General features: G+C 33.9%; 1 protein-coding gene across 1 annotated transcript; it reads left to right on the forward strand.

Moving 5' to 3' along the window:
* Nucleotides 1-1,807: 1,807 nt before the first annotated feature.
* LOC125670198 (diencephalon/mesencephalon homeobox protein 1-A-like) lies at nucleotides 1,808-9,071 on the forward strand. Its single transcript, XM_048905239.2, has 7 exons — nucleotides 1,808-2,086; nucleotides 2,253-2,348; nucleotides 6,563-6,654; nucleotides 6,765-6,866; nucleotides 6,958-7,661; nucleotides 7,859-7,941; nucleotides 8,704-9,071. Exons 2-7 carry the CDS (start codon nucleotides 2,255-2,257, stop codon nucleotides 8,877-8,879), a joined length of 1,251 nt encoding a protein of 416 aa, XP_048761196.1. The 5' UTR covers nucleotides 1,808-2,086; nucleotides 2,253-2,254; the 3' UTR covers nucleotides 8,880-9,071.
* Nucleotides 9,072-11,631: the final 2,560 nt, after the last annotated feature.

The following is an 11,631-nucleotide window of genomic DNA, read 5'->3' on the forward strand; positions in this document are numbered from 1 at the left end:
GGTGTTTCTCGGAACTCTTTTTGAGAGGCATATTACATGTAGCTAATATGACCGAACAGAATTTTATCAAGATATACTTTTAACTCGAGGTACATATATGAAGTGATTTTTTCATATCAAGACATAGGATATAATCAATTTTAAACCTTGTTTGTATCTTAAGATAGTTTTATGTACATTACATTTTCTCCCCCATATTTTAAATTTTAAAGATGAATAATACTAGACAGACAACCTGTGCTGAATTCCATGCTGATATAGTTACATCAATGATATACTAAATAATTCTTAACGGGTTTCTTATTTATTGCAGTTTCCTGGGGATAAGGCGGGGTTAAAAATCAAATTAAACTAATCGAATTCGCTATACGAAAAATTTGAATTTTTCTTGTAAAATATGCTTATTAAGTAATGCAAGGAAGCAATGTAATCTATTGTAAGTTAACATCTACAGGAAAATCTATGATTATCGATTTATCTTGAAAAAAAAAATGTGAAATTGCACTAGACTGAAAACAGAACTTTAAGAATAGAAATAAACGTATTCTACAGATTCGTCCTTCATGTCGTGCTGAAAAGGATGAACCATAACCAAGACTACAATATTCAAATCGTAGGGGCTGGTGGTGGGGGTTCCGGTTCCGGTCTTTCTGATCTGCATATATGGTGTACCTTAACGTAAATGAAGATAACGCGGTTGTGATTCGATAGTGATCCAGAAAACATAACAATTCTCCGATTAGTTAAACGTATTCGCTTTTCTTGAACATTTATGATCAGTTCTATATTGATCAATTTTCGTTCTGGCTCTGGTCTTCAAATTGTGTGCACAGGATAAAAACAATCAAACGAATATTATTATATTCTTGAAAGCATTATAAGTGCTTGGTTAAAATCGCTGAAAGGATTTCATTCAACCAAGATAAAATTTCCACGGTTTGTTACAGCCACCTTCTGTTTTCGCAGTTCTGGTTGTAGCAAATTGGGAAAAAATAACTCAATAATATAAAGGCCCTTAAGACGGAGGACAAGCAAAAACAAATAATTATTGCAATGATAAAATAAAAATCCTAATTATATTAAGATTACACTTCCCTTCGATCCTGATACATAAGTTCTGTGTATAATAATGTACTTTATGGTATAAATTAATAAATAATTGATTCATGAAGTATCAGTCTTGCTGTTGAGAATCTTAAATCCCTGTGTGACTTCTGAATTAATATTTAGAACAAAATCGAATAAATTACTCAGGATATATTCTGTAAAGCGAATACTTTTTTTGCAAACGTCATCGGCATTTTCTAAATGCAAGAAAAGTAAGAGCTAATATAATTAGCCTCTTGTAAACTTCAAAAGCAAAACCATACCACCATTCCCTCAATTATCATACAAATCAAGATGAATTCCAGTGGCCGTAATCTAATTTCCAATAACTAAACACATGTATCTGTTGTACAGAAGGAAAATTAAGTTATGCGATTAATTGTCAATTTTGACCCGCGTCAGGAAACTTGGACTATCTGATGGAAAGCTGTATAATGTCTCCGTATTAAGACCAGCGCACATCAAATGTCGAATCCGACAGACATTTTTTGGCGTTATTTTCTGCGATAAGTGATTTTTATGACCAGGAACTTTTTGAATTGGCGTTTATCGGTTACAAATTAGATGATCCACGTGGAGTCCGTTATGGTATTATTGTCACCGTCGACGTTCCGTTCCGTAAAAATCCGGAATTTAGCTGCCGACCAATGACATTGCGGCTTCATGGCAGAGGCTGTCACTGCCGATCCTATCTTATTGTGTCTTCTGCTAGGCCTTCCAACGTGGGTTTGGCTTCGCAGTCTAATTTTCTTGATTAATTGAGGATTACATTCAGAAAACTGAATTATTGGAAGTGGTTTTCAGTCTAAACGAGACAAAATTTTCCAATATCACATATTATGATACAGAGCGAGATTGGCTTTTTCTTGCACTACAGAACCGACTTGTGAAGGATAAGGCAGCGTCTTATGAGATTCTGAACTCTTTTGATATTAGCCATCTGAGTGATATCATTATCTCTGAAACTAGACAACATAAGGTAAGGTTCTCCGATGACATCATTACAAATCATGTTGCAAGAGCAATCTAACGGGTGAAATTATGTATCATTTATTTGAAAATTTCCTCGGGTGTTTTTTTTAAATCCTCCTTTTTACGTTTTTTACCTTTTGTTGGTGATTGAGTTGATTTTTTTTCTCTCCTAGAGATGTTCTGTTTCCATTGCCCACCAGCTCTGCATCCTGCCGCGGCCCGACAGTTCGGGGTGGATTTGTCATACCAGCATCATCATCATCATCCCTGTAAGTATGGTCCCAAGTTTGTTTGTTGTCAGAATTTTTAGACAATCGCTCATTAATTTTCATCATATGCTCTTTGGTAGTCCATAAAGTTAGAGCATTTATGTCAGTGCTGCGTGGTACGTTTCTTTCATATATATTGAAATTTTGTTTTGGAGATATGGATTCGTGGAAAAATCCATGCAAGCGTACAACGATCACAAAATATCCAAATGTCGTATATGCGTGTTATCATAGATTTCGGTAGTCCTTTTTATCTATCGGTAACAAATAGGAAATCGGAATGGGTTCCAAAAAGTATTAGTGTTTTATAACGATTTGAAATATATGCTATTGAATAGAATTACTTACTACGTTGGTTTTAAAGCATTTTGCGCATTCTAGCAAATTCAAGTAAACGTAATTATCTCAACAACAGGTATTTTCTGATTCCATTATGGATATACATGTACGTAACAAAAATGCGTGCTTCGTCTGGGATGTATAATACAAAAATGATTTGAGCCGGACAAATAGATTTTACTTAGAAAATTAACTATGAGTGCGTGTCTATTTTGCTGTTCTCCTCTGATTTATCATTAACGTTTTCAAGAATTGAAAAATTTGTAATAAAGTTACATTTCAATTTGACATAATTTCATCAAAATCTGTCAAACTCAAATTTTCGTTGTTTTTGTGGTTTGGGAAGATTGCCTTATCAATGATTTACAATGTATTTTACTTCTTATCAGTCAAATAAATTATGTCCAATGAACACATTTAGAAATATCATAACAGTGTTCTGATGTAGTAATGCGGTATGTAGTTGGGGAGACGTGTATCGGAAATGGCCACAGTGTGCTACGTTATGGATATACTAAAAATTATCATTATCAATCTGTCTCTGTCTAAAGCTAAATACAAGGTATTATGACACACTAAGAAAGATAAGATTTCGTCAGGAAACGATTTGAAAGGTTTAGAAATTACAGAAACTATTTGAATGTAATTTTTTTCTGCCCAATAATGCCCATCTTTACCCATTTATCCATGTAAGTAATTACCTGTAATTCTCTGTGAGCAAAGGTCGTGCTTAACCAGAGAAGTTTGATAATGTGTTTATAACACATAATGGAAGGCAAAGACATTTGTAACCAAAGCGGATTTTATTGTGTTATATTAGGAAAAACCATTTTCTTTGATTTTATGAAATTGGATACATACGTAAGTTTGTATTCTTCCCTACACAGGAAGAAGATATGTCTCTGAAAAATTATTTTCAAAATAGCAAGAAACTTTTTTTTCCATCTAATAGAAAAATCCATACAAATGATCTTGCTTTTCAGCACTAAACCCTATGTTACATTGTAAATATCTTTGTGCCTGCACACGCCTTGCTGCTGTCTGTTTAATGACATCTATTTGACTACAATAGCTGTTTTTCTAGAATTTGTACTTCATTCATGGGTCAGTCTTTCTGAGTTGCCAAAAATTCTTTGAAACTGTAGCATCAAATTATAGGTAACTATTAAATAAAAAACAGGACAAAATAAAAATAAACTCTGGAGAACTGTCGGACATTGATAATCTTTTAGTACAAATGTAGACCAATCAAATATGAGGAACAATAAGACCTAGTAAGGAAGTGAACCACAACCTCATTGGTTGAATCATACGTGTTGCAACGTCTATGGTGCCAGGCACATATCTCATTTTATGGAGAAAGGGGTATCGGGCCAAATGCAACCCCAGTTTTGTCATTTAACGTCTTCTTTGCATTGCTGATAGAATAACTCTGATAATTCGGCCAAATGAATAAACATACCTTATCCAAGGTGAAAGAAAATTTTCGAGAAGAAAAAATCAAACTGGGGGCAATTATTCAATTGTTTTTGACGTTAGCGGCTTTTAACAATGTTGATTTGCGTTTCTTTGAATTTGGGTTACGATACATCCCTTTCTGGCATTTTGCTGTTTGACTATTGATGCTATCTAAATTAGGTTCCTGATTAATTTCTATACCTTTAAGGCTGTCCCTAGAAGTAAATGTGCCTAAAAAATTTTAAAGAATGATAAAACAATACCTAAGCAAAAAATGAAAATTAAAACTATGCTCATTTGTTAGGAAATCAAATCGATGTTTGATTAAAACGTTCAACAATGGAACAGAAACCAAAGGGTGATGATATTTGATGACGATAATTTATAAAATACGATAATTAAATTGATTGTAGATAACATTTTGAATGTTGCAATCACATCAAAACGACTGTAAACTAATATACATTTACCTTCATACCTTTATATCATGTATCGATAAATCCAGAGGTGTAACTAAATTAGAAGAATAGCTATCTTGGGTATTAAGTATCGTTTTTCAACATGTTTTTCATAATTGTTTCCTTCAGTACACAGCGACATGATTCACATAATTTTGACTTGACAAAAATGTCGCAGTATTAGGACAGCTAGAAATATGACACGATTAATAGACTTGCATGTCGTGTCATCAACAAAAATCACGAACTTTCAACTGCTATAGGGTTGATTTTTCTGCAGCAAATTCAAAGTTCGTGGTGGATATGGACATTAGTTTTTTCCCCCCTACCAGATTACATGTACCGTTGGTTTCCGCCACGTTTTATAAAATGGACCGAGAGCTCCTGCGTTGTTACTTTAAAACTAACTCAATCAGTTAACATTGGATACTATTACATGAGTAATATTGACAATTTCTAAGATATACCTGTTAGTATCTACGATCTCCCATTACTAACCACTATTTGTTTATTAAAATCAACGCTTCAAATTCAACCTTTTTCCAGAATGCATTACCGAGTGCCAATTCTACACAGACTTCATTCTAAGCTGAAAATTTTGATAATTATCAGACCCTAAGGGGAAGATTCCTGCATAGCTTAGAAAATCATTATCTGCATGTCTTTTGGTATTTTTCTTTCTTATTTATTAAATTTTCTGTGTAAAAAATCAATGATCTGTATTTGTGATGGGCCTTGGTTGCTTACGGTCGGAAACCTGTCAACAGAAATTCACTTTGTCTGTCCGATAATGTCTTAAATTAGAGATTTGTACACGACGCTAATGTCATTTATCTATTATACGATTTTACTTCAAAATACCGCGTTTACGATTCTACTTTATCCAATCAGAAAAATAATCACTAAGTGTGTATTTCTTTCAACTTAGTGGCCTCGAGCGATGAAGACCAAGTGAGACTAATTCCTCTTGGCACGCGAAAGCGTGCAAATGGGGAAATAAGATGCTGCTTTAATAATATTTACTTCCAGTAATATGGTATCCCCACAGCACTCTGTCTAATGATTGGCCATGCCAATATTGAATTAGATTACCTTTGAAATTTAATACCTCATAGAAGACAATTAAGGTAATGATGGGAACTAAATGTTATTAAAGCTTTCTGAATATTAAATCCAAATAAACCTGCACCTGTCATTAACACAAATTGATGCATTGGGTGTCATAAGGGTGAAATCCATTGAGCGCCATCATACCTTGTAGGCTAAGACCATCAGACACATCAAAACTCTAATACGGCTCATCACTTTAAGGGTTTACTATATAAAAAGAAACCGTATTTAATGGAATAATATGTGATTTTGTGCATGATGATCTGGCTACGACAGGCGATAAAACTATTGTGTTGTGATGGTCGATCCGTCAACAAATTATTCCTAATGCCCATCATTCTAGGATGACAAATATTGCCTATATCATGGGGAATTCGAGTAAATATAGAGAATTGAAGACGCCTCTAGCATCCGCTGAAAATCGGGAGTAATTTTCCATGCATGATCTATCTTAATTGAATTAGTTGGACCCTTTTGATCGGAATTTGCACGCTTTAGTAACGATCTTCCCATTGTTCTTATATTAATGACAAATCCATGGATATAACGACATAAAAATGCGTTGCCTTGAAACCCAAAATATCTTGTAGTTCACAACGATAATCTTTAACTCAATTGGTATATAACGAAATCACTTGATATTACTACATTTTTTTGTCAAGAACTGGTTACAGGGAACCTTATTTCTAAACATTTTCGTCATGAGTTAAGAGACTGTTGATTTATATTTGTAAATTTCCTCCAGGGGCAGATTTTGGGAGTTTATGTGTATTGCATCAAACGGGTTTCAAAGTAAAACCTGATAAACGAAGAAAGTTAAAACAGGCAGAATCATCTTGTATTTTTCAGATGCTGGTTATGGGTTGGGAAGCGATTTCCAGGATGACAATTTCGCTAGAAGAAAACAGAGAAGAAACAGAACAACTTTTACTCTTCAACAGGTCAATAAAATAAAACTATTGAATATTCTCAAGATATTTGATATTGTAAATGTACATTGTATCATTGTTTAAGAAAAAGTTGTGAATACGATTTAAATAACTTTTTTCAGCTAGAGGAATTAGAAAAAGCATTTGCACAAACCCATTACCCAGATGTTTTCACCAGAGAAGATCTCGCAATGCGGATTAACCTTACAGAAGCCCGTGTTCAGGTAGAGATGCCAAAATCATTACATAGATATTATGATGTATGATTATAGTAAAATCGTAAATTTCAATCCATTAATTGTATTCTTAATGAAGGTGTGGTTTCAAAATCGAAGAGCAAAGTGGAGAAAAAGCGAAAGGTTTTCACAACAACCGAAGTCGGGGACATCTATCCAAAATGACGTCAATGGGGACGAAATGCTATCAGAAGGTGATGATGCAAAAATTGAGGATGAGTTGGAAGTAGAAACCGTCACAAGCACCGAATTGGCCTCTGAGGGTGATTCTCAAGCCGCCAAACTTCTTGATGTGATTTCTCGAGAGATTGATAGACATTCACCTGAACCTTGCTGTAGCAAGCCAGAGGACAATACTTCCACAGTTCAAGAAACATCATCAGAGTCTGAAATACCCGCCTATGATAAAAATGAGGACGAGCCTCAGAAACGGGTGGAAAAGACAGAGGAAACTGATGGATCTGATAGTGTAACTGTAACTAGTGATGCCAATGATTGTATGACTGCTACAAGTGACATCAAGGAAGAGGGCAATGACGATGCTCTAACTATCCCAAAGACTACCCAATCATCTGGCAGAATCCCGAGTTCGTTACCCAGCATATTTTCTGGAATGCAAAACATGTGCTCATCGTCATCACTATTGATGAGTATGGCCAACCAATCACAAGACAATATGTTATTACAGAAACAACAGTTTATGCAGCCGTCTTTCGTGCAGACACTTCTTGCTCTCAACAATAATGTAGTGAACAGACAGTCGATGTTGCCCTTCATGGAGGGGTAGGTGTTGAAAAGGTGTTACATTTTAACAAAGACATAGATTCTATTGATTTTATGATTAACAAGTTATACAGGCATTAACAGATTTTTCGATCAGTTACAAAGGGTAGCCCACAATTGCTTCTAATCAATACTATTACTTTGTAAATACTTTAAAAATTATTGAGATTTATTGACTTTCCTTTCCATTAACACAGATCTGCCTACAAGAATTATCTAGAGAATTATCTCAATACGCCAAGACATTATCTACCCCCAGTTCCACACCCTGCTTTCAAAGGTAAGGGACCTCATCAAGTTATTATGTCTTTTGAAAATATCAGCTGTTGATGGTTGAATTGACAGTCCTCGGGGATTGAAAAATTGTTTCTTTCAAAAATGCTTTACAGACTTTGGTTGACGTTGATTGTACGCATCCTTATTTTGATATCTGGGAGCTCATTATATTGACCATACTATCATGTAAAACTTATACGGTACCAATTTTGATGCACCAGATGCGCATTTCGACAAATAATGTCTCTTCAGTGATGCTCAACCGAAATGTTTGAAATCCGAAATAACTATGAAGTTTTAGAGCTAAATATAGCCAAAAACAGCGTGCCATTTAGATTGTACGTGCATTGATCCTGGTTTGATAGAGATTTATTTTTAGAAATAAGCATATACTTTAAATATTTGCTTAAATAGTTTAATACAGAAATCTTATTTAATATTCTGGTAAACAAGTTACACAAAACAATTGTCTGCTAAAAGGTGAACAGAAAAATATACGTAACCCAGCATAATCAGATACAATTTGATCACTCCTTCAAAAAAGCAATTTAGATTAGATAGTAAGTAGTTGTTTTTTTTGTTGTTTGTTTTTTAAATTTTTGTTTTGTTTTTGCATTTATGCGAAATTCGACAATTTATGTTAGTAATATCTGATTTCACAACCATTTATCACTCTTTGAAAAAAAACCCATTGTACGTAAGATAATATCCCCATACATCATTTCATCCCAATTTTTAACGTTTTCAAAACTTTCCTATTCAATAGGATGTTTGCCATTTTGCGGTTGCTGCTCTCGGCCCGGATGTCCTCCTATGATGATTTCCTCTGACCAGAGAACATCTAGTGTTGCAGAACTGCGGAGACGTGCGCGCGAGCATTCGGAATCCATTACATCTACTTCATCTCTACAAGAACAAATGAATCCTAGATCATGTCCATAGTTTCTAAAACTCAAATCTAATATTCCTATATCCTCGAAACTGATGGTGAAAAGACTCATTCTATTCACAAACGATACATTATGGATTGTTTTTTTTTTTTTATCGCTTTCCATGCATTTATATTTCTAATATTGTGCAATATTGAATACATGTATATTGTTTGTTATACTTATTAAACCGCTTGATTTATCATTTCAGTTCGTTGTATATGTTTCCGTAGCTCGTTTTGTGTACTCAAAATTCTGAAAATGTCCCATCTCATGGCAAAGGTTAGTGTAAAAAAGGAGTCGCAATGTTATGATGAGGTTTCTTCTGCATCAAGAATATTAAAGGACGACGAACCTAATCTAAATTTCGAGCGGAAGGAGGATTATGACGGAGTTTCCGCGGATACTTTGCCGCAAAACGAGATTTATTGTATGGTTATTAGTAACAGAATTAATCGGAGTAGGAGTTTTCTTTAATTTGGGAGCAGAAAACCGTCCAGGTGTTTGTTGTAGAGACCCAGTTCTATAAATATGACTTGTATACTGTTCATTATATAAACAATGGGCGTGTTTCATCGTATATATTATATAACTTTACCCGTATTGCATACACGTACAACATGCACAGATTCTCACGTGATTTATTAATATTCAACAATGCAAATTAGATTTTGCAACGGAACTGTAAAATATTTACACCAGTCCATTTAACATTTCCCCTTGATTTCAATGAATTCTTTCAACACCTACAGAAACATCCACCGGGAATAGTGATCAATCTCAATTCCTGTAAGGAATATTAAGATTTGGGCAAACACGGACCACTCGACATACCAGGTGCGATCAGATACCTAAGAATATAGTAAGCATCCCCTGTCAACCGGCCACGCCCGCCGTGAGCCCTATATCTTGATCAGGTAAACAGAGTAATCCGTAGTCAAATCCAGTGTGTAAAAAACGGTCTAATAATCGGTATGAAACACACCAGACAACATTTGACCCAATGACTGGTTGTACTGGCAAAACAGATCGTTATAACGACCATAGAATGTACGAAATGCTGAATTTAAACGAGATTGTTGAAACCCCTGCATCATCAACTTGTTTGTCAGTAGCCTGCCTCGACTTAAAAACTGCACGATCATACGCAGAACATAAATTTCGAGGGAAGAGGATACGTTACAGTGAAACAGAATTGATTGCCAGACTTTCTCAAACACGTTTGCTTTATTGAACTGCTTTTAAGCAGCTGCTGAATTTAACAGTGGATAAAATAGTAGTATAATCCAAACCAGTAATGTCAGGTATACCAAACATTGGACCTGTGATACACTTCTCTCCCACCAGTATGTAAAGCCTTCCAGAAATCCCTGAATGAAGCGATATTGAACAAAGATGGTATTTTATTGCATCAGTACAATCAATATATTTTGGACTTTCTTTAATGTTCATATCAAATAATTAACAATTCCTTGATTATTGTGTCAATTCTGCGTAACAAATTTAGTTGAAGAGATTGATTGTTTTCGAGCAATAGATAATTAAAATATTCTATTATTATATGAAATTAGAATGAATATAACCTACAGAAAAAATATGTGGCCATCAGACCAATTTTGGACAAAATATACAGTTTCTTTAAAGTAATCTTATCAAAATTTAATAACTATACAAAACAACTTAAAGCTATATTTTAACAGTTTTCATTTATAATTAACATTACCTCTTGTATAAGATGAAATACTATTAGTTTTTAAAGAGTAACTTCCAGTAATGAGGTATTGGATTTTGAAACTTTAAATATCGTAGAATGTTAAGTTTAAAGTTCATTGTAGATTTCACGTGAAGACAAATAATCACTTTATTACTATTAGTAATATCTTCCTCTTATAAACATCACTTTATTTTTGTAGAAAGTGTGGGTAAAACAATTTTCTAATACAGTTGTAATACAAATAGCATCTTATTAAAACACACTTACTCTTTAAAAAGCTGAGGGTTACAGCTAAAATTCTAATTTCTCTACATCTTCTAAAATATAAGGTCAAAGCCTATTGGTATGTGGTATTTTGACAATTAAAGATCTTGGATTGTAAAATGTTCTAAAGTATAATCAATTACCTTTGAAGCTGAATATTCTTTTTATCAAATAAAATTGTTATTGGTTTTACTTAAAATTCACAATTTGGAAATTTTAATCCTACCCATCTACCAATCTTTCGGAACATGCAATGTTTATGATTTTCGCTTTTAAGAATCTAAAAAAAACTTACTAATTTCTTTTTACCAAATGTTCAATGGTTGACAGATGCAAGGTAAACATGCTTTGAAAATGCTGGGGTTTTTAAAGCTAGGATTTTCTCTATCAGGGATGATTTTTCGCATTTTTCATCAATTCAGTGTTGCTTTTAATTCCTCTTGTATTTCTAATCTTAATTTGATTGTGATTCTTTTTAACACAATTACCACATCTTCATGATGATAATCATACACCTAATGTGCTTCTGATCATCTAAAAATAACCTGTCTTTTTAAAATCAATTTTAAGGCCTGAAACGTGATTTGAAAATCGTTTTATTAGCAGGTTTTCTTAACTTATGAAGGAAATAGTGTCATCTGCAAGTTGACTATTCTTGAATTCTGCTTCTTTTGTTAAACATCTCCACGTATATGTTTTGACGAATTGCAACAGTAGAGAATTCAACATAGAGTGTAAAAAGACAAAGTCATAGCGGATAGCATTGTCGGACCCCTTTACTACTCTC

This window comes from Ostrea edulis, chromosome 4 (genome assembly GCF_947568905.1).
Source record: "Ostrea edulis chromosome 4, xbOstEdul1.1, whole genome shotgun sequence".
Classification (NCBI taxonomy): Eukaryota; Metazoa; Mollusca; class Bivalvia; order Ostreida; family Ostreidae; genus Ostrea; species Ostrea edulis.

Coding starts and splice junctions, on each gene's coding strand:
- LOC125670198 (XM_048905239.2), top strand. CDS start 2,255: ATGTTCTGTTTCCATTGCCCACCAGCTCTGCATCCTGCCGCGGCCCGA. Junction 2,349..6,562: donor GCATCATCATCATCATCCCT/GTAAGTATGGTC, acceptor TGTATTTTTCAG/ATGCTGGTTATGGGTTGGGA. Junction 6,867..6,957: donor TTACAGAAGCCCGTGTTCAG/GTAGAGATGCCA, acceptor TTCTTAATGAAG/GTGTGGTTTCAAAATCGAAG.